Below are 23,357 nucleotides of genomic sequence, written 5' to 3'. Positions count from 1 at the left end.
CAGACACTGCTAGCTTTTGATCTGTGAGTTTGAACAGTAAGTACTGACTTCCTGTTAGTGGTAACTGATGATTTAGCTTTTGTGCTAACATCACCTTCCACCCACACGTCCTCCCCTCCTCCCCTAAAGAGAGGCTTTAAGAGAATTCTCTTGCGAGTCCTGGTTACATCAGTATTGTGCTGACTTTGTAAATATTGTTCATCACGGAACTAAAGCGTACATTTTCGTTCTCATACAAGTTTTCATTTTGTCTAGAGCTAATAATGATTGCCTAATTTTCTCATATGGTTAGTTCCTGTCTTCAGTGCTTTTTTAAAGAACAGTCACTTCAGCAGATCTGTCAGGTGCCGAGCAGTGACTTTACCCAAACCCAGCAGGTAATCCCGAGCCCTTCTCTCCTTTCCCCAGATGACCTCTCCTGGCCGCAGTCTCCTTCCGGCTGGACTGTTCTCTCCAGGCCTGTTGGCCGCGTGGCTCCAGTCTTGGGACCCTCTTCACCGTTGTTGAGATGTCAGATCCCCATCTTCCTTCCTCTTGGTTTATTCTCATTTTGCCACATTGCATCTTCCAGTGGTTTCCTGATAACGGGATTTCGTTGTTTTTACTCTTTGCATGTTTGAAAACATCTCTACTCCTCCCTCAAACTGGTTTGAAAATTTGTCTAGGTTTAGAATTTTAGGTTGAAAATTTTTTCTTCTCAGAATTTGAGGGTAGATGGTCTTCCATTCACCCTTCTCCTGCCTCCTGTGGGATGCCAGCTGATTCCTCTTGTGTGTGACCTGTTTGTTTCCTCTGGAGAATTTTGGAATCTCCCTTTTATCCTTGGTGTTTTACATTTCAGAGAGATGGGCCTTGGGCCGGGTCTGTTCGTTCATTGTGCTGGGCCCGCCTTGTGCCCTGTCAGCCTGGGAATGTACTTGCTGCTGTTTACGGGAACGCCTGTCTTACTCCTTTGATGATTTTTCCCTTCCTTTTTTCTGTCGTCTTTCTGGAACTTGGTAACTGTGTGATGGGCCACCTCAACCTATCCTCTCATTATCTTTTCTTTCCAATTGTCCACTTCTTTGTCTTTTTGTTTTACCCTTTGGAAGAGGTCTTGAGTTTTTAAATTATTATTATTACCCTTTGAATTTCCAGGAGCACTTCCTTGTTTTTCCTTTCTCGTGGCATGCTGCTGTCTTCTAAGGACCCCGCTGGATGCACTGTGGGATGCAGATAACGTGCCCAGCGCCTGCCCCGTAGGCGGTGGTGAGGCTCCCTGGATTAGTCCAAGCGAGTGTGTTCCTCCAGGAGCACCTGGCACCTCAGCAAGCGCTGGGCCCACGTTCTGACGTCACCGCTCTCCTTAGGGATGAGCTCCCTGCCGGCCGTAGCTGTCGTTTCTTTGATCTTTTGTTGGTGCGCTGTCCCTCTCCCCTCCACGTGCCTTCTTTGTTGTGACGTTTTCTCTCACACGTCTTTTGACCCTGAGCTCTCGGTTCTTGTTTAAGTGGAGCCACTGTGGAGCAGAGAGGCAGGTCTGTGAGCAGGTGGGCTTTTCAGCTGGAGGGCTTTCCTGTGGTTGGTCATTTCTTTAAGGACCTCAGGTGGTTGAATCTTGAGGCCTTTTCTCTCGGGCTTTGGTGTTTTGGAGAGGAACGCTTGTGGAAACGATCCACTCCTGGCAGCCAGCGTTTGGGAAACCAGAAGTGGGAGTAGCTGTGTGCTCCTGCCTGACCGGACGGGGCCCGGCTTGGGGACCCAGCAGTTCAGCAGAGCAGACAGACTTCCTGCCACCTCAGTGCCCAGCATCTGGCAGGGCGCCTGCCCCAGGCCGTGGATGCACACTTAGACGCCCCCACCGTCGTCCACAGCGCTTAGGGAAGCCCGCCCACACTGGCAGCCTGGCAGAGGACGCCTTTCCCGTCTCCTCCCGATGCCTTGGGGTGGGGGGCCCCTGTGCCCTGCCCCCACGCTTGACTGCAAGTCCCAGATGCTCCTCAGGGGCTGCTGGGCCTTCTCATGGTGTTCTCATCCTCCAGGCGGCCACCCTGCAGCACAGGGCGTCATCGCTGGTCTTTGTGCCGTCGCGGAGGCACTGCGCTCTCGCCACGCGAGGAGCCGCGGGGCCCTGGGGCAGAGCAAGGGGCAGAACCGAGTCAGTGCGCGGTCCTTGGTGCTTTTGAAATGCCCAACTGGGTGCCCTCAATCGGGACCACAGTTATGCTGTGGCATCAGTAATACCCATCCAATTCACGCTGGTGATTTAAATGTTATTGGTTGTGCCATTTTAGTATTTAGTTTGTTTATTTTGATTTTAGAGCTCTTCTAAATTCTACAGAGGGTATTTCTAATTTTAGGTTCGTACTTATTTACGTAGCCTAATGAAAATAATTTCCCACCACTGGCAGTCATGCAGTTTTTCTTAAAAGATTCACTCCCTTTTAATGAAGTTTGAAAATCACTGACAGGGACTTCCTGGTGACGCTGTAGTTAAGAATCCTCCTGCCAATGCAGGGGACACGGGTTCGAGCCCTGGTCCGGGAAGATCCCACATGCCGCGGAGCAACTAAGCCCGTGCGCCACAACTACTGAGCCTGCGCTCTGGAGCCCGTGCTCCGCAACAAGAGAAGCCACCGCAATGAGAAGCCCACACACGGCAACGGAGTAGCCCCTGCTCGCCACAACTGGAGAAGCAGCAACAAAGACCTAACGCAGCCATAAATGAATGAGTGAATGAAAGAAAATCACTGACAGAGCTAGAATACCATTAATTATATTGTGCGCCCCCTGGGTATAAATGACATAAATTTTTAGTTCCTTTTAGTCCAGTACAGAATATTTTAGTTTCATTTAAGCAAATTCGGTTATTTCAGGTAATTTAATTTAAAAAGGGACACTTCTAACAAGAAGCCTAATCCTTTCCCCAAGGCTTACTGAAGATTTAAGGGAAAAAAAAAAAAGAAATCCCAGGCAGTAGAATTCGGTGTGCTCTTAAATGTCAATAAACCATACCAATGCAGTAAGAACTTATTTTGCAGTAGGGATATCGTATATTAACAAATAAATGTATGTGCAGACCTTTAAGAATTGCAGTATATTATGACCACTTTCCAGGAGCATTCTTCAAGTAGTTTCAACTTTGTGGTCCATTTCTCATTAGTAGGTAGGTCGTTTATAACAGCTGTTTAGTGCTATTTGTGTGTAAACACTTGGCACCCCAGAGAGGTCAGTCTCAGTTGCTGGTAGGATATGCCCTTTGAGCCGGGGCCCCGGCAGCGGGGACGGGTCTGTAGGGATCCATCCCTTCCTCGGAGCAGCCAGAGAGGAGATTTTCTGCGGCAGCTCCCAAGCTCACAGCAGCCCCTTGGGAGACCAGACCCGTACCTTTGTCTGATTCTCAGTGCTCAGCAAACCTGAACGATGGAGAAAGTGGTTTTCCCCTAAAGCCCAGCCTGGGATCTTCTTCCTGATTCAGTAGTCTGTGTCATAAGTCCAGATCCGTTTCCTCTGCCTGAAGTAGTAACCTTAGGACGCCTGAGACTGTTCCAGGCTTGACTTCGTTTCTGTACCTTGCGGCCGTTACCCCATGTGAGCTGATGTCCAGACCTTGGTGTTGATGGTGTAGAAGTCTCGGTGTCTGACCGGCAGTGTCTCACTAGGTAACGCTGTCAACATCCTGATCAACGGCAGTGACTTCACCCGGACAGGAAGCTAGAACTTGCACTGTCTGCAGTGGTATTTTGTACAGAAGCCAAGCAGTCACCGTGTTAATGTAATGTCAGAATCAGGTTTATTTTTAAAGGTGACTCAGGCATGCATTATAAAGTTAGGCAGCAGTCTTCTAGAGCCAACTTGGATCTGTGTTTGTTTTTTCTCAAAATTAAGTTCCTAAATTTCTACCCTATACCTGATATCAAGACAACCCAGTCTAGATAAATGCTGGTGTGCCAGGGACCAGGCATTGGATCAGTGACCCATAAATCCACATGGGCTCTGGGCGCCAGAACCAAGAAGTGGCTGCTTGGTAATTATAAGTTTCCCCTGAAAATTTTGCTTTATCCTTGGAGGAAATTTTATATGTGTGTACCTTTCTTTTGATCCTTTTTATTGGTTTTTCAAATATTGATTGCAACTCCTTTCAGAATCATAAACTGGTAAATTGCTTCTGTTGTTTGACAGCTGATGTCATCTCAACTGTGGAATTTAGTCACTCTGGAGATCTTCTTGCAACAGGAGACAAGGGCGGCAGAGTGGTTATTTTTCAGCGGGAACAAGAGGTCAGTAATTTACAGTCCACAAACCAAGTGAAATCATTCAGCACTTCTCATATCACTTATAAGGAAGGAAGCACAATTATTTTCTCAGTGTCTCATTTCATTTGATTCCATTATATCACATTCACCATGTAGCATCTTCTTTCAGAAATTATCTCGGGGCGAACGAGAAGACCTGTGTTTCCACTCAGGGACGTACAGCCCCCAAGTCCCAGTTAAGCCCCCAGTGCCCCCCTCATCTGTAGGGCGGGCGGAGAGTCCTTTCCCCGCCCCAGGTTGTCACAGGTGGCGGGGCGGACCAAGTGAAGGGTGTAGGCTGGTGGGGTTCTGGATCTGTCTGCTCGCATCCCGGAGCGAATGAAACCCCTTCACCAGCCATGGAGGTGCTGGCCTCCAGCCCCGGGGTCTGCTGGCTGGTACGGGCACTCTGAGTGCCCCGCAGCACTGGCTGCACCCTCGAGGGCCAGGGCCTCAGAACGCAGGCCTTGGAGGAGCCACAGATGAGCCTCACTCACGAACACTGGCTATTAGGTCCCTCCCGTCTGGGGGAAAAGGGGAGAGGAGCGCTACTTTGTCAGTTACACCTAAGAGTAGAATGGGAGCTATCGCCAGGCCTTGCCAGCCCCTGTCGTCTCTCGTTTCTGGCAAGCAGGCCTTGCCGAGTGCCCAGTAAGGCAGGATGAGGCTCTGCTGTGCAGGTGCCCCAGGTGGGAGCCTCAGCACGGCCAGGCCCGGGGGTTCCGTGAGGCGCCCGCCTTGCCTTTTCCCGACAGAGCGCCCTTCCCACCTGCTTCCTAGCTGGTCAGCGTGCAGTTGTTTTCATCTCCAAATTCTGCCCTCTAACTTCTTGTGGTAAAACAACTCTGGTGTCAAGGCGGGTGGGCCCTTGCTCCCTTCCTTGTGGCAGGGAGTGCCAGCCCTGCACTGCAGAGGGGCACTTGGTGGCATCTGTAGGGGGCAAGCCCTGGGCCCCCAACATCTCCTGGTTAAAATATGCCTGTTGCAGCTCCAGTGTTGATTAAAAAATTTTTAATTGTATTTTTTCTGGTTCGGGATGGTGATAATTCTTTTGTGCATATCATATATATTATCATGAATCTTTCTAAATCTTCACAGACAATTTGATAAGTTTATAATTAGATTATAATTATAATCTTGGAGGTGGATCATCACAATGCTACTTAAAAAGAACTGTATACTTTACCCTTTTCAACAGAAGTAAAAGTCGGTGGCAGTGTTTGAATAATACTTTTAGCAGAAGGATTATTTAACAGATTACTTAACCATAGCTATCTTAAATTTAAGAGTTCACTTTTAGCTCTCTGAAGTCTGCCATTTGAATGATGTCCTTATAGAAAATGAAGTTTTTTCTTGTTTTGGGGGGTCATTGTTTAAACCTAAAAATATGCTAGCTTCAAATATGAAAGATTGTGATAAAACTCAAGCATCTTGCTATAAAATGTGTTAAGTATTGTAGTTTTGAGAAGCTTATCATATTGTGTTCAGTGAGTATGTATTAAGTCAATGGTGCTACAGATTTGTACAGTAGCAGGTCCCTAAAGTTGTTTAAATTTGATAAGCCCGACCAACTGTAACTTCATAAATCCCGGGCAACTTTTTTCCCCATCTTTTTCTTCGTATTTTGGTTGATATAAAAGGCGGTATTGTATCCCACCTTCCTTGCTGTGTAATCCTCATTGTGGCCTTGAGTGTTTCCAGTGTGGGTGAGACTCTGTCTTCATCCATCATCAGAGAGACAGTTGATGATACCGCAGCACCACTGGGACGAGGCTGCTGCCTGTCAAACTGCAGCAGCTCTCCATTAGGAACTTCAGTAAGCTTTCAGAGGTGTCAAAATATGTGTTTTAGAACCAGTGAAGCGTAGAGGTTCTGGAGGATAGAGCAGCACCCTGCTTGGCTGGGGAAGGTGAGGACGCTCGGTCAAGGGGGAACCGTCGGAAACTAGGTGGCAGCGTGATCTTCAAGCTTTTTTTCCATGTTAGTGGTGGAGCCCTCTGTCCAGGGGACCCGAGTGTGTCAATCGGGCGAGCAGAGTCTGTGGACGTGGCTCCACGGCTCCCACCCCTCTGCAGAATGCCTTCCCTCTGCATGGCCCGTCCAGTAACATCAGAACTGTAACTGGGAATCAGCACGTCCCCAAACAAAGCGAGGCCACCTCCTCCCTCTCCTCGTCGTCCCCGTGCTCCCCGCAGCTGGACCAGCAGTCTCGGCCGCTTCCGCCCCACTCTCCTGCTCAGAGTCCAGTCGCTGTGCCCTGCCAGCCTTCCTCAGAGTCCCTTCCTCTCACCTGGCCTGTTCCTCCCTCTCCCTGGACAGGCCCTCAGGCGCTGATGCGAGGTCTCGGGGTGGAGGACAAGGCCGGGGGGTTAGCAGGGGCCTTGGGTTTTAGGAGTTGAGGGCAGAGATCAGGGCAGTTAGTGGCAGCATTAGAGACAGGGCGCTGTTCCCAGAGAGAGTGGCCCGGGAAGGACGGGCAGCGCTGTGATGGGCGCTTTTTCGGAGACTCGTGTCTAAAGCATGGGACTGACCGATTCCACAGATTTTCCCTTTTAAATATTTCAATCTCGGCTTGTTCACTTGAGAGTTAGAAGTATCTGTTGGTGTATTAGGCTTTTTCATAGAGAGCGTGAGGGCCATGAAGCAGGAGAGTAGTGTGAATAGCATAAGCCTCTAATCCAGCACACCCGTGGGACACAGGATAGGGATTTCCACGGTCCTGCTGAGGAATGCTTGACCGCTAGGACGTGCAGCACTTACTTCCCAGGGCCGCGCAGTAGAGAGATGTAGGTAGTTTGGGGGGATTTTTCTCATAATACATGATCTTGATTCAGGAACGTAAAGGGGTATCTATCTAGACATGAAGGTTGTTCGTTTAGTTCACTTTATTTGACACACACACTAATGTGTTAATAAGATTTTAGATACTGGTTATAGAACAAGAATTAAAATACTGGTCTCCTTGAGTTTTAATTATGACATATTTACCGTTTCATAGAAAATGTCATTTTGGACATGCAGAAGATTTCAGGGATTAATATAAATACACTTGTGAACCCACCGCTCAGGCTTTTATTCCTTTAGAAAAGGAAACCCTGGGCGTGTAGTTGAAACACACACTGTGCCCCTCCCCCGTTCTATCTTTCCATGTTATTTCCGCCTCTTATTTTATTATGCCTCTCCCTCCTCCGAGTTGGCCATAGCTTGTTCTTTTGTTTTTACTGCAATGTGTAGAATTGTTTTGTGTGTGTTAAAATTTTGCATAAGAGGTATCTTACTATGGGTGTGTTTGCGCAGCTCGCTTCTCTGACACGTGCCGCAGGATTTGCCCTCTTAGCTCCTTTGCCTAACTGCTCATTTGTGACTCTGCCGATGGGCAGCCCCCTTCCCTGGCGGCGCGGCTGTGTGCTGGCTGGCTGTCCCAGGTGACGGGGAAGTGTGCGTCCCCGTGGCTCAGTCCTGGAGGGCTTGGGCCCGCCCAGCCGACTCTTCACGGGGCCAGATTGCAACTGCTGCCGCCTCGGTGGGCCCTTCGGCCCCTCTCAGAGCTGCCCCGGTGGCGCAGAGGCAGCCAGAGCCAGCGTACTGGCAGGGAAGCTTGACTCCACGCCCCGCCCTAGAGCAGATGCCTGGAAGTGGAAGAGGAAGCTGCGGAGTCGACTCTCTTATTTGTTTCTTCCAAGTAAAGTAATTCTGAGCGTCATCTGTTTGACATCTTTTTGACCCAGGATTTTTATTAACTTTTAAAAATGTGTGCGGTCATTTGATATTCAAATTGGGAGAACTGAACGTTTCTCTGCACTGTGCTTTGTTCATTAAAATGGCTTCATGTTTCCTTGCAGAATAAAAGCCGCCCTCATTCCAGGGGGGAATATAACGTTTACAGTACCTTTCAAAGTCACGAACCAGAGTTTGACTATTTGAAGAGTCTAGAAATTGAAGAAAAAATTAATAAAATTAGGTGGTTACCACAGCAGAGTGCTGCGCATTTTCTGCTCTCTACAAATGGTAAGAGCTCTTTTCCTTATGCGGCCGTTTGAGTTAAGGCTGTGTTTTTAATTTTCTGTGTGTAGATTTGTTTTGATTTTAACCCTTCTGGAGGTTATCTCTGCTTTAAACTTTGGGGGAGGGTAAAGTACTAGGTAGGCAGGAAGAAAACTCAGGTTGAAAACTCAAAAGTATGCAAACACACACACACTCGCAGTATTACATTTCTCAACTCTGCAGACGTTTCTACATCTTTACTTATTGTAGGAAACAGAATGTTCATATACAACTGGAAGTACTAATGTTCAAATACTCCTAGCTTATAAACCAGCATAGAACCACAGAGTTTTCTTGTATGATACTCAACTAATAGTGGTGCATGGTATATGGTTTTTCTTTTAATATGGAGAATGAGGTTTTTATTTTCAGATAAAACTATTAAATTATGGAAAATAAGTGAACGGGATAAAAGAGCAGAAGGCTATAACTTAAAAGATGAAGATGGACGACTTCGAGATCCATTTAGAATCACGGCACTACGGGTATACGTCACATTTTCTTTCAACTAGCCAATACTTGTCATAAATTAATCAGTAATGATGCTTAAGTCATCTGTTTAGAGAATACTGTTAAATAGAAATACGGTGGGATCTGTCTTCTTGATCTTGAAAGTTATTTGTAATCATTTTTATGTATACTTGTTAAAATGGGAGTCCTCGTATTCTCACAAAAACAAAAAAGTCACACAACTTCAGAAAATATACTAAAGAAAAGACTCTGGTTTAATTCCATAACAAATCCTTCTAAATACACCCACTGCCTTTCACTCTGAAGGTTCAGAGTAGCACATTGGTGGGGTTGGAGCAGATGGAACTCAGCACACTTCCCTGGAGGAAGCAGCGTAGGTTGCAGATTGAGAGATGACCTGTGGACCAGCAGGATGGCCTTCACTGGATTTCCTCTGAGTTAGCTAAGGCAGATTCTGACCAGAATTCTTTGCGCATCAATCCATGAGCAGCATTACTTCTTCTTTTTCTTTTTTTTAAATAAATTCTTCACTCCCTCTTTGGTGCCCCTAGGTACAGTATGAAATGACTGTGTTTTATCAATTCTAATACCTCGATTTTTTTTCACATTTTAACATCTATGAAATTGAGTACAACTTAAAATCTAGTGTCCTGGGGTGGTGCCTTTAATTAAATGGAGTATGAGAAGGAGGTTAAACAAGCTTGAATCCTGCCCAGATGCGCCCTGGTAAGACCCCAGGGTGCTGCCGATGGGCCGGGCCGCAGCGGAGACCAGCGGTGACTCAGAGGCGCTCCCCGAACCGACCGCCTGGTTCATTAGAAAGCTGTTGGCCAGTTGGTTGGTTTTTCAGAGAGGTTTAAAACCTTTGTGGAAGTGCGACCTATCAGGTGAAGACCTAGTGAGTGGACACATTGTATTAGTAGCTGAGGAGCTACAGAGGAGGGCAGGGAGTTGCAGGAAACTCCCCATCCCACGCCCTGCAGGGCCCCGGCGCAGGGTGCGTGTGGTGGGTTTCGATCTCTTTCCCCGTGCTCTGCTGGCCGCGCGCACGCAGGTGCTGGGGCAGCAGGCGCGCAGCACGGAGTCGCAGCCCAGCGTGCAGGGGTGCTCCCGCCAGGAGCACAGTGGGTGTAACAGGTAAGCACTGCCGAGGAGAAGGGCGGGGTGGGAACTTGGAGGCCAGCGGTATTGCCCTGTTTCCAGGGAGTTGAGGCCAAGAAAGCTGTGTAATTTGCTCAGATCTAAACCCTAATTTGAACCAAGATGTTCTGATCCAAATGGTGGTTTCTCTGTGCCACGCTGCTGCTTTCCCAGCCGTGAATTAGTGACCGTTTGTAGGTGAATCACTGTTGGTGATAGCAACCCTAGTTTTGCAGTCACCACCATGTCACCTGCTCCTTGGAAACTGTGAGTGCGCTGGGAGGATGAGGCCTGGGGTGCCCTGTGGGTGCACCTGAATCCCCCGTCTCGGCCGCCTCTCCCCAGCACCCGGCCCGGCACGCTCCCCCTCTCCAGGGAGCCCCCTGCCTCCCAGCCAGGCCTGCTTCTCCACCATGGTGCTCACGTCCGTCCTGGCTGTGGGAAGTCTGTAAGGGCTTCTGAGGCCCAGTCTTCACTCTGGTCAAGGCTGCTGTTCTACAATTAGCCTAACCAAGCTGGTCTCGTCCGGGGCCGTGGTGAAGCATGTGACAGGTGTGAGGTCATCACAGTTGCAGGGTGGGGTGCAGCGGGGGAGAGATCGCAGGCCAGGTCACTCTGTACATGGATTTACCTTTGTGAGTTCATGGACTCCTTTGAACTGTAAGAGGAAAACAAAATTTTGAAAGGGGAACAGAAATTTTGTTCTCCTCTTAAATTATTTTGGTACCAGAAAGGGGCTCATTCTGTTATCCATATTACAGTTGTCTCGCGTTTTGATTAGAGACTTGTTAGAGGGTATGACAGGTCTGTCCTGTCCCTCGTGAAACCAACAGCTCCTGCACCAGAGGAGGGAAGCGTGCGCTCAGCACTTGGCTGGTTTAAAATGAGAGGAGTATTCTTATACGTGTTTCCCCAAGTTCATTTTTACAGCATTTTGGCTGGAGAAAACTCAATTAAGAGATTCTCTCCTACCCTTTCCAGGTACACTCCTTGGGTTTTTAATTTAAAAAATAGCACACTTTAGTTTTTTATTTTGATTTTAAAGCTTCTGTTTTCCTTCCCACTAGATGTCAGTGATGCTGGGCCTTTTACCTTTTTTTCTCACGTCTGACACTGTCACCCACGACTGTGCCTTTGGCTTTGGCCACTCTCGTGCCGGCTCCTCCCTCTCATCCTTCGCCCGGCTGACCTCTCCTCCCTTTCCCTTTCTGTGTGGACGTCCCCTTCCCTGGGAGCCTTCCTGGCCACAGCACTCATCACAGTCGGGGTTTCTGTGCCTTTTTTAAAAAACGTTTTATTGAAGTATAACGTGAGTACCCAACATGCCTCTGTCATCTAAGTGAGCAGCTCCGCTGCCGTCTGCAGGCTGAACGTACCGCGTTGTGGGCACCAGGTCAGGAGAGGGCCTCTCCTGTGTTCCCCCCGCCCAGTCCCTGCACCCCACCCGGCCAGCCCTGTTGCAGGGCGCGGGGGGCGTGGGGGGACGAGGAGATGCACCTGCCCTCACTCTGGAGGCTGCAGCTGCGAGGCCAGAGGAGGAAGGGGGGCTCTACTCAGGCTCCACATCAGGCATCAGTGTCGGGGGCCATCTGCTTGCCGAGCAGCCAGAAGCTGTTGATTATTTGGGGTATTGTCTGTACATGCTGTGCACGCAGATTTGTTCCTTTCTGTTACCTACTGAAAGTGTTCTGATTTTATGCTGCTGGGATCTTTGTTTTGAATTCCTATTTCCTTCCATTTTTAGGTCCCAATATTGAAGCCCATGGACCTTATGGTAGAAGCAAGTCCACGACGAATTTTTGCAAATGCTCACACATATCATATAAATTCCATTTCAGTAAATAGTGATCATGAAACATATCTTTCTGCAGATGACCTGAGAATTAATCTATGGCATTTAGAAATCACAGATAGAAGTTTTAGTATCCTTCATCAAATGGATATCGCAACATTTTTATAGGATTGTTCTTGGATAGGTCATTCTCATCTTCATTATACCCCTTTGTCTCAGGGTCTGTCCTTTGTCATTTTTTTCTCCTGTTGGAAGCTCACATTTTCTCTCACTGATTTGTGAGTACTCTAATTCATGAAGGGTTCATTTATGCAGTTGTATCTTTCATGGTTTTCTTAAAGATTTTGTCCCACCGTCGTGCTTCAAATGCCCTTCATTGCAACTGAGATCATAGAATAGAAACAGCATAGAAGCAGGCATGTGCTTTCTGCTATCTGTTAGCACTTTTATATATATATATATATATATGTATATATATATATATATATATATATATATATATATATATATATATAAAATGTTTTTTTTAAATTTTTGGCTGCATTGGGTCTCCGTTGCTGCACAGGGGCTTTCTCTAGTTGCGGCAAACGGGGGCTACTCTTCGTTGCGGTGCGGTGCCTTCTCGTTGCGGAGCATGGGCTCAAGGCACGCGGCCTTCAGTAGCTGTGGCTCGTGGGCTCTGGAGCGCACACTCAGTAGTCATGGCGCACGGGCTTAGTTGCACCGCGGTGTGTGGGATCTTCCTGGACCAGGGCTCAAACCCGTGGGACGTCCCCTGCGTTGGCAGGCGGAGTCTTAACCACTGTGCCACCAGGGCAGTCCCTGTCTGTTAGCACTTTAAAAACACCTTGGGTCCACTCACAGGGGCCAGTCGGTGCCCTCGTGGCCCCTCCCCTCCCACCTCACTTTCGGCCCAGCTTTGCTCTTTGGCTCTCACGTGAGCTGGGGTGCTGTTCTCTCATCTCTGGGCGTGGCTCCTTCCCCAGCTGGGCAGTGTCCTCCCAGGCCTTTGCTGACTGGCCCTCCAGAGCCTGTTGGCCACTCTTCTCCGGCACTCGGCCCTGCGTGCCTCGTGTGCTTCCCCGGACTCCAGGCGGTCAGCAGGCTCAGCCTGGTCCCCGCTCTGCACGGTGGCCTGGAGGCAGCCACAACAGCGTACTGGGCACTGTAGGGCTCCAGTCCCTCCAGGGTCCCTGCCCACGGTGTCTGATGTCTGGAGACTTGAGCTGTGGTGTCCCCACGTTTTTTAGCTTCCTTAGTTGTGATCTGTTCCTGCTCTCCTATCTTGGCCCAAAGCCAAATTGTACACTTCCTTGTTTTTCCAGTTGAGTGATTTCTGTATTTGGCAACCTACCATGTGACGTTGTTCTGACGACCTAGAGCAAGCTCTTGGTGTCAGATACTTAGCAAAGCAGAATCTTTTGGAACCTGGCAATACTCGTGTGTCTGTGTCATTTTTGTGGTTGTTAGTATGGGACTTTTGTGCAGATGGGCACTTGCTTGCTTCCTTATCTTTTAATGTGTGTTATGTTGCTTTGAAAGTCTCTTCCTAGAATGCTAGCAGTAGCAGCGAGAGGAAGGCAGCCTCGTGTCTACATGGCTGTAGCCCCTGTTGGCACATTACTGGAGTCTGATTAGTGTATTAACATAGATCCTCTTACGGGTGTACTCGCGGGCATACAGTACTTGTAATCGCCTCTTGCACACCTAATCTCTTAAACCTCGTCACATGGGTTATCTCATGCCTGCGAGCGCCCTGCCTTAACTGTGCGCTTCAGACATCGTGGACATCAAGCCTGCCAACATGGAAGAGCTGACGGAGGTGATCACGGCGGCTGAGTTCCACCCGCACCAGTGTAACGTGCTCGTCTACAGCAGCAGCAAGGGGACCATCAGACTGTGCGACATGCGCTCCTCCGCCCTGTGCGACCGACACTCCAAGTGTAAGTGCCGGGCGTGTAAGTAAACGTCCCGTCTAGAGCCCGTGTTGCCTGGGCGCTAAGCCACCTCCAAAGACTTAGGGGTGCTTTTTGTTACGCATGTGCCTGCGCGAGCACATAGGCCCGGCCTTGGTCCTTGCAGCGCTGCTGGCGGGATGCGGAGCGAGAGGCCCTGCTTTTGTGGCACCGCAGTGGAGCCCGCAGGGCACTCCTGCCAGCGCTTCCATGCGGTGTCCACCTCCCTGGGTGGGCCCAGTGAGAGCCCCTTGTCGCCTCCACCTCTGTGCACTAGGACCTCTGCTGAGGCTGGAGACACAGTCCACCTGTGACCTTTCTCGGCTCTCAGAATGGGCTCTGTTCCCAGAGAGCTTCGCTGAACTTGAAGCCAGTTCCCTCGGGTGAGAGTCTAGTCTTTAATCCACTGAGTCTTGAAGTCCTTCTAGGTGAGGAGAGCTTTGGTTTTGTTTTTATTTTTAGCCATAACCAACAAGCCCTAATTTGTAGAAAACCAGAAGTCTGTGTGTCACAAGACATACAGAGTGTGTCCTGAGAACTTTGCCAACACGTTCCCAAGTACTGAGCAGTGACGCCATCCCAGCCCAGAACGCCATGGGTTTTCATGTTCTGGACACTTGGTCCTGCGGCTAAGTCAGTGTATCTATCGGTCAGTCTGTCCAGAGTGTCTCCCATCGTAAAGTGGGGCAGCTCCAACAGAGCCTGATGGGAAGGGTCCTTGATGACTGGTTCTAAGGAGCCTTTTTGCCTCATTCTGTCTCTTTTTAAGGCTACAGTGTAGGAGGAGGGGGGTTTTCTTTCGGTTTTATTTTTTGGTTTTTGGCGTTTGTGGTTTTCTCTCTCTTTTTTTTTTTTTTTTTTTTTTGGCCACACTGCGTGGTATGTGGGATCTTCCCAAGTCCGGTATTGAACCCGTGCCCCTTGCAGTGGAAGCACAGAGTCTTAACCACTGGACCACCAGGGAAGTCCACTATAGTGTGTTTTTTTGTTTTTTTAATAAATTTATTTATTTTAATTATTTATTTTTGGCTGTGTTGGGCCTTCGTTGCTGCTTGCGGGCCTTCTTTAGTTGCAGCCAGCAGGGGCCGCTCTCCATTGCGTGTGCGGGCCTCTCATGGCGGTGGCTTCTCCTGTTGGCAGAGCACGGGCTGTAGATAGGCCCGCGGACTTCAGTCGTTGCAGCACGTGGGCTCTAGAGCACAGGCTCAGCAGTTGTGGCGCACAGGCCTAGTTGCTCTGCAGCATGTGGGCTCTTCCTGGACCAGGGCTCGAACCCATGTCCCCTGCATTGGCAGGCGGATTCTCAACCACTGCGCCACCAGGGAAGCCCCTATAGTGTGTTTTAAAAGAACTTTGTACTTTAGTAGAATTCCTGCAATGAAAAATTACGTCTTTTCTAATGTTTGGCCTATGTTTTCAAGACAACACTCATGAGTAACAATTTTAGGTTCCAAGAGTAGTTTTATTTGTCAGCAAAGTTACTTATTTGAGTAAATGCTCAGAGTATTGCCACCAGCTTGCTTATAATCAACTTCAAATGTAGAGTCAACAAACATAGGTTCCTACATTAAAAAAAGAAAATCATAAGCTGCTGCAAATGAAAGGTACAGAAATCCTCACCCAATTTCACCAAGCCATAGGCTCGACAGTGCACTGGAGGCTCTGGGGTCTGGCGCACGGGCAGGGGGCAAGTGAGGGGGCACTCGAGTTACTGCTGAGAAAGCAGAAGTGTCAAGGAAAGAGAGGTCTGCCAGGGAAGCCTGGAGAATCTTTCTGAAACTAGTAGTTTGGTTTTCTTAGCATAAGTCTCGACTATTGAATAGTGAGGGAAAATCCCTTTCCTGACAGGCTTTGGCAGATGGGACTGTTCCAGTGTTAAAATCTGACCCAGGCGTTCGCAGCTAAGGGCCGGGCCCTGCAGTGCACTCGCAGGCTCGTCGGCCCCAGGGCGCTCGGGGCACCGTGTCGGCATCTCCTGTAGCGCCCTTTGTGTCTTTCTGTGCCAGGGACAGGATGGGACGTGGTTTGCTAGGGACTGGCGTTCCGAGGATCTGCAGGGAAGCGTCAGGTTAATGCAGAGGCCTCAGCAGGACGCACTCAGAGTGCCCGAGCAGCGTTCTGCGTTGCAAGCCAGGGCCTGGGTGAGCCTGGGGCCTGTGCTTCAGGAAGATGGGAGGTCGCAGCGGTGTCAGGGGAGGGCCCGAGTCTCGCTTGGACTTTAAAATGATTTGTTCTCTGATTTATAAACAGAAGCTGAAAACATTGTATTTTCCAGTTTTCGAAGAGCCGGAAGACCCCAGCAGTAGGTCCTTCTTCTCAGAAATAATCTCCTCTGTGTCCGACGTGAAGTTCAGCCACAGCGGTCGGTACATGATGACCCGAGATTACCTGTCGGTGAAGGTGTGGGACCTCAACATGGAGAGCCGGCCTGTCGAGACCCACCAGGTGAGGCCACGGCATGGACCCTGCCACGCCTTGCACACGACCGTCCCTCTGACCTTCCTGTACTTTCATTAAGGTCCACGAGTACCTTCGAAGTAAGCTGTGTTCCCTGTACGAAAATGACTGCATCTTTGACAAGTTTGAGTGCTGCTGGAACGGCTCCGACAGGTGAGACCTGAGTCGTGACCAGGCCCGAAGCGCGCTGATATCCTCAGAGGCGGGCCGGGCTGCCAGGAGGAGTCCCGATGGGCTTGGTTTTCCAGGCCTGTGAGGTGGCCATAGCAAGGTGGAAACATGGGATTGCTGAGCACACTTCTCACCTTGCTTATGATTCCACCTGTATTTAAACAGCAAGCGTAGTACGAGGTTCATGTTGGCCGTTTTTAAAACGCTTAGTGGATGATAATTTCTTATTTTTTGTTATTTCCAAGATGAGTGAAAGTACGGCGGTGGGGAGGTTAGTTCCTGTGGCGTGTGTGGGATGGCCACGTTCCAGTTTGCCTCTGGGGACACGTGGAGGACGAGACCTCAGAGTCGCTGCTGTGCTTGGACAGAGCCGGGGTGGCCGGTGTGACCCCATGGCCCGCCCCGGGACGGGCGGTTTGAGGCTCCGCCACGTGTTCGTGCGCGTCTGAGAGGTGACGGCGGTACACTAGTGCTTCCGAGAGGCCTGTGTCTCACATACGTGCCACGAGATGCCACACCTCACGCGACGGAAGGAGATGCTCTTGCATCGTCCCTGATGGATTCTGTGCCGTGTGCTGCTCGTCAGGGGTGTCAGTGAGCAGAGGACCGCGCCACTTTCGGAGGGACGGACGGACATTCCGAGCAGCCCTTCGGCACAAACAGCGAGAAACATACGATGTCACACCACAAATCTCTTCGTGGGTATAGTTGAGCTCACAACCAGTAAGGCCAAGAGGGAGGAGGAAGCAGGAACTAGAAGGGAGCCCTGGCTGGCCTCAGGGCACCAGCTGGAACCAGGAACCTGCAGCCCAGGAGGGTACAAGAGCTGTGGCCCTGGACCCACACAGGGTTGGCAGTTGAAACTGGGACCCTCGGGGTTATGGAAAAGGCATCCATCTACGTTCAGATGCATCCCAAGGGAAATGTACCTGTCTGAGACCTTGGATTGGAGTGGATGAAGTCCCCTGACCTTTGTGACCATAAGCCTCCCTCCCCCCCAAGGACGTGTGTTTGTATGTGTACTGACCTGGAGAAGCTCACTGAGGGTAAAAGTCCCAGCAGACAGGCAGCCCCGGGCATCCACACTGTCCACAGGCTGACGTGCCACCTGTTAGCGTCTCCTGCTGCAGACACGGGGCCCCTGGGTCAGAGGAGAGGACTTCACTCCTCACAGCATAGCAGAGCAGCGTGAGCTTGGTCAGAGTGCCTTGCGGGGGTGACACAAGGGGCCTGGGCAGAGGCCACTCACGTAGCGGGGTTGGCCTCACACCAGCACACACTCGGCCTGGGGGTCAAGCTGAGAGTGGTAAACAAGGCTGCAGCCCCGAGATGTGGCCCAGGTAGAGAGCACCGAAGAAACTCATTCTTGGCAAACCCACTGAAAACACATAGGGGTGCCCGGCACCCATGGCAGGTTTGTCTTTCCCAGCTCCGGGGCTCAGGATTTCCCCAGATTAAAATCAGTTAAACAGGAGTTCACAGGTGAAAATCACCGAACACATGAAGGAAAGCCAGTGTGAGCAAGCCAGCAGAGACAACCACAGAACTGTGACCTCTGAGAAATCAGGTACTGAAATCACATGCCACAGAATATAAAATAAGAACGCGGAAATACTCACAGGTTAAAGGACGGGACCGGAACCTGAACGTGGAACCACAAGGCCATTAAAAACCACCCAGGACATTTGGAAAAGCATCATGCAGGACTTCTAGAAATGAAAACTGTAGTAGCTGAAAAATCACCCTGTGAATTTAGCAGACCCCGTGAAGCTGAAAAGATCTTGAATTAGTGAACTGAAGATGAGAAATATTTTAAGAAGAGAGATCAGGAGAGATTATCCAGGATGCAGCTCAGAGAGCCAAAGAGACAGAAAAAACATGGAAGGTTGGAAAACACGGAGCGTCCGATAAGGTCCAACGTAACCTAAGTGGAGAGAAGTGTCCAAATTGGAGGATTGTGGAGAAGTAGCGGTTAAAGTGTGAATGGCCAGGAATTTTCTATAACTGGTGCAAGACTGAATACACAGATTGAAGAAGCACGGAAACCCACACCCAGATCATAATGAAGTTGCAGGGCACCAAACATAGAGATCTTAACAGCAGCCGGGGGAGCAAAGACCCATTGCCTTCGGAGAAAGGCGTTCAGACCGTGAGCAGACCTCTCGGCCCCGCAGTGGAAGCCGGAAGGCGCTCTGACGCGGTGTGTCGTGATCCCTTCTGACTCGCTTCCCGAAATTGTGTCCAGAGATAAATGATCATGCAGGAATGTGCCTTAAACAAGGCCCCAAACCCAGACAGAGAGATCCAACTACATTAAGACTTCAGGCTTCTTTATATCATAATAAAACAATGGAAATAAAACCCACAAAAGCACGTAAAATTAACAAAGAGATAAATATCCAGAATACGTGAAGAATCGTAAGTCAGTGAGAAAGTCCTAACAACTCATGAATGGAAATTAACAGAAATGGGGGGAAATGAATAAAAACACTCCTCCTCATCAGTAATCAGCAGATCAAAGCAACAGGGACGTCCCTTCACATCCATCAGAGTGACGGAAATATTGGGGTGGAGGTGGAGGCCAGTGGGCCTGACCGCGGCCACCGCCCTTCTTCTGAGGCTCTCTGGCAGTGGCCGGGTGGGCTGGGAACCTCTCGAATATACAGACAAGAAAACGTGTTCCAAGACGTGCCCTGGAGGCAGCTGAGCCATGCCGGGGTTCCTCCCTGGGCGGGCGGACAAGGAATCGTCCTCTGTTCATGGTGTGGACCAGACGCAGTGAAAGCCAGGGTTCAGCTGCACAGACCTGTACACGATCACACAAGTGACTCATCTGATGTCTAGACCATGCAAGACGGTTTTGTTTTTAAGACCGTGTAACTGTTCAAAGGACAACCGTGTACAGGAATGTTCGCTGCACGGTTCTTTATGCTTCGCGGTAGACCCGAGATATTGCAAAATACGTTTAAATTACCCATCCCCGGCACATCCAGAAGCTTTCTGGTGGCACCTACCTGTTCCCTCACTTCTGCCAACATGCCCTGCCTTCCTGCCTGGAAGCTTGTGTGGAGTTGGGGGCGGGGGCAGAGCCAGGTTTTGGCCACCATCCCGGTCACTCCGCCTGGGACGGCGCTGCCCAGAAGTTAAGTTTTGCCCCACTTCGTCGGGCTCCAGGTTGGTAGCAAACACGGACATCACCATTAACTTGCAAGTCCACTTACTCCTGTGTTTGGCGGTGTTCCCACCTGGGTAGCACCTGGCCAGGTGCTGGGGAAGGCTCTCGTTCCCACCGTGTGGAGCGGCGGGCCGGCGGGCCGTCCACGTCCATGCAGGTGCCGTCAGGACTACTGAATCACAGTAATAATCATAAGAAACTGCAGGAAGGTTTGGTCTGCTTTAATCTCTATCGCGCACCAGCACTTCTAATCAACATTGATAATAAAATACTCCTTCCCGAAAAAATTCTTTCATTGGTCTCTGTTCTGAATAATCGCTGCGGTTAAGTTTTATATATATATATATATATATATTCATTCATTCATTCATTCATTCATTCATTTATTTATGGTTGTGTTGGGTCTTTGTCACTGCACGCGGGCTTTCTCTAGTTGCGGCGAGCGGGGGCTACTCTTCCTTGCGGTGCGCAGGCTTCTCATTGCGGTGGCTTCTCTTGTTGCAGAGCACGGGCTCTAGGCACACGGGCTTCAGTAGTTGTGGCACACAGGCTCTGAGGCACAGGCTTGCGGGCTCTAGAGCGTGGGCTTCAGTAGTTGTGGCGCATGGGCTTAGTTGCTCCGCGGCATGTGGGATCTTCCCGGACCAGGGCTCGAACCCGTGTCCCCTGCCTTGGCAGGTGGACTCCCAACCACTGCGCCACCAGGGAAGTCCCTGTGGTTAAGTTGTTTTTTTTTTTTTTTGCGGTATGCGGGCCTCTCACTGTTGCGGCCTCCCCCGTTGCGGAGCACAGGCTCCGGACGCACAGGCTCCGGACGCGCAGGCTTAGCGGCCATGGCTCACGGGCCCAGCCGCTCCGCGGCATATGGGATCCTCCCAGACCGGGGCACGAACCCGTATCCCCTGCATCGGCAGGCGGACTCTCAACCACTTGCGCCACCAGGGAGGCCCTGTGGTTAAGTTTTAATAACACAAATGTAAACTTCAGATCAGCACGTTTGTTGTTTCTCCTTTTATGAACATCGTGTTCTGTGTGGAAATTAATGTGGGCAAGTGCCAGTTGCTGGCGGCCCTCCTGGGCCCCAGTGCATGGCCCTGCTGCATCCACCGCCACACAGGCCCCTCCGTCCCTGAGGTGTGTGCATTCCAGGCTTCAGCAGTACAGGTGAGACAAGCCAGGAGAGCTTAGCTTTTTTTGTGGTGTGAGGTTTTAGATGAGGCTAATCAGACGCCGAAGGATTTGCACAGTCGGGGTCAGCCCTGCGCCGTATGAATGAGGCAGCATGCGCCTCGCGGGGCCTCAAGATCCGCCCCTGACGATGCGGGGATGGCTCGGGAGCCCAGGGTGCCAAGGGGGAGGCCGCAGGACAGTCTGGTCTTACCGCGCCCGACAGGCCCGCTGAGGCAGGGGCTGGACGCACGCGGAAGCATTTGCCGGCAACCAGCCACTCTCCTCTTAGCTGTGTAGAGAGACCCCAGGTTTTCACCAGTGTGATAGAAGCGCATCACGGTGCTGTGTGCTTCAGTGGAGACGTGGAAAGGCGTCAGAACCAGCCCGGAAGGGAAAAGACCACGGGCGCTGCTGCAGCATCTGGAGTGTCGGGAAAGAAGGCCCCGGCTGTCTCGCACGCGGACCCTGTGTCTTGAGGCCCCTCCTAACTGTTTATATACCTGTTACCTCACGAGAAAAACGCTTTTAAGATTAAAATGAACTTTAAAACCTTGTCTGGTCAGTCGTGAGCGAAGCTGGTAACAGATGGCACGAATGTCTTCTGAGCACGTGTGGAGCCCCTGCTGAATCAGGGACAAAGCGCAGGTGAGTCAGACCGTTACCCGAGCCTGGGACGGTGACTGTGTTGGGGTTTTTACCTTGTTTGAAAACACGTTAATGTGATTAGATGAGTGTAAATCCATTACTTTTTCCCCCCGCTGTGTTTATTTTTACTGATAGGATCACGTATACGAAGTTTAAGAAGAAATCCTCACTGCATCTCTCTCCTCACCATTATGATTTTCCATTTCTTATTTCTAAAAATGACCCTGCTGTGTAGAACTGGGGGTAGGAGAGGTCAGCGGCTCTATCCACGCGTCCAGGGCCGGGCCGGGCCGGGGGTTGGAGGTGGTCACTTAGAAGTCTTCCTCTCCTTGTTTTGAGCAGTGCAATCATGACTGGGTCCTACAACAACTTCTTCAGAATGTTCGATAGGACTACATGGAGGGACGTCACGCTGGAAGCTTCCAGGGAGAACAGCAAGCCTCGCGCCAGCTTGAAGCCTCGCCGAGTGTGTGCAGGTGGGAAGAGAAAGAAGGACGAGGTGAGCGTGGACAGCCTGGACTTCAGCAAGAAGATTCTGCACACGGCCTGGCACCCGGCGGAGAACACCATCGCCGTGGCTGCTACCAATAACCTGTACATATTCCAGGACAAGGCCAACTAAGGAGGCAGCGGGACCTGCGTCTCGTGCAGAATCGCGCCTGGTCGTTCGGTGCCAGAGGACAGGCGACATCCTCTCCGTGAAGAGCAGGGATGCCCTCCTGCCTCCGCCCAGACTGCACGGGCTGGCCGCGTGGGTGCCCACGGGCTTCCGCTTCAGCAAGGTGAGCCCTGGGTGTCGCTGCTCAGGTGAGAACCCTGCTCGAAGCACAGTGATGGACAGGACTCAAAGGAGGCCGTTGCTAAAATAAACATATGTATTGAAGTCTGAGCCTTCCTTCCAATTTATAGACCAAAAATTAACATCCAAGAGGAAAGTTGTCAGATTCAGTGTCTCCTCCCGTCCAGCTCCGCTGTCATCCTGGGGCCTCCACGTGCGTGGCGGCTGCCTGCCTTCCCTCGGCCTCTCGGCCCAGGCGGGGCCCCGGCCGGCGCGGAGATTCGGCCGAGCGGGCTCAGGCCGCTGTACTCCCATCGCGCCTCTGGTGTAACCGCCTAATAAAAGCAACACACTCTAAAACGTGTTTTTAAGTCCAAACTCAGTATCGTCTTTTTATTTGATTTAGTTGCATGTGATGAAATTACGCAGAATTCAACTTAAAAATCTTGTCCTTCGTTAACAGAGTGGTGGAACGTGTGCAGTACTTCAAACTCTGATCGTATGTATCCACAAACTTCCATAACTTTTTTGTTTCTGTAGAAGTGGGACGTCTGACACACCAGGTAAGGTCTGGGAAAAGCCTTAACTGCAGCTGCCTCTGAGAAAGAAAATCCCGAGGAGGAGTAACAGAACGGCTGCTGCAAAAGTGACACGTGGTTTACAGTATGCCTCAAATTCACTGCAGTTGAAAACCTAGCGTGCTTTTTAAACCTTTTTAAAAGTACTTTGGGGGAAGGGTAACATACTTTTTAAAAACTGCTGGAATTACATGCATGCCGAATTTCATACTGCATTTCGAGCCAGCAAAAATTAAACAATTTTAATTATTACGTAATGCCACCAGTACCTTGGTGGTTTACTTTAAAAGTAGGTTGATACCAGAAATCAAGATTTCCCAAGACAAAAAAATACAGAGGTAACAACACTAAGTGATTGGAACTTTTGCTGCTGTGAAATTTCACACAGGCGCCCGAGACCCCGTCCTCCAGGGGACGGGAGAGCTGGGGCTCACATGCTGCTCTTGAAATGAAGGTGTGTTTTGGTTACTGGTGATACGGAGGTGCAAGAACAAATGTCCTGTCAACTCATTCCCCTGAATTAACGTTAACGGGATGCCACGTTAGCTCACATTACGTCGGAAATAGAGCATCAACAGGTGCATTTATTTTAATTTAAAGGTCATTCTTTTACTGCGTATTGGTTGACGCAGTTCACAAACCTGAGATGTGGAACAGAGTTGTCTTAAGTATCAGTCAACCCTGGCCCTTAAGGTAAAGCAGTTCTC

The 23,357-nt window shown here is 50.2% G+C and overlaps 1 protein-coding gene across 2 annotated transcripts in view; it reads left to right on the top strand.

Moving 5' to 3' along the window:
* PPP2R2D (protein phosphatase 2 regulatory subunit Bdelta) overlaps positions 1-22,450 on the top strand; it is a 44,531-nt gene extending 22,081 nt beyond the window's left edge. The window contains exons 3-10 of one of the 2 annotated variants that reach the window (XM_060098401.1): positions 4,162-4,259; positions 8,117-8,282; positions 8,691-8,803; positions 11,674-11,851; positions 13,500-13,664; positions 15,952-16,121; positions 16,195-16,286; positions 21,637-22,450. In XM_060098401.1, the coding sequence (XP_059954384.1) occupies positions 4,162-4,259; positions 8,117-8,282; positions 8,691-8,803; positions 11,674-11,851; positions 13,500-13,664; positions 15,952-16,121; positions 16,195-16,286; positions 21,637-21,916 (1,262 nt within the window). In that variant the 3' untranslated portion in view covers positions 21,917-22,450. The remainder of the gene's footprint in view (positions 1-4,161; positions 4,260-8,116; positions 8,283-8,690; positions 8,804-11,673; positions 11,852-13,499; positions 13,665-15,951; positions 16,122-16,194; positions 16,287-21,636) is intronic. The other variant, XM_060098402.1, reaches the window with a different exon arrangement.
* The last annotated feature ends 907 nt before the right edge of the window (positions 22,451-23,357 follow it).

Source organism: Mesoplodon densirostris, chromosome 1 (assembly GCF_025265405.1).
Source record: "Mesoplodon densirostris isolate mMesDen1 chromosome 1, mMesDen1 primary haplotype, whole genome shotgun sequence".
Classification (NCBI taxonomy): domain Eukaryota; kingdom Metazoa; phylum Chordata; class Mammalia; order Artiodactyla; family Ziphiidae; genus Mesoplodon; species Mesoplodon densirostris.
This window is presented reverse-complemented; position numbering and strand designations above follow the sequence as displayed.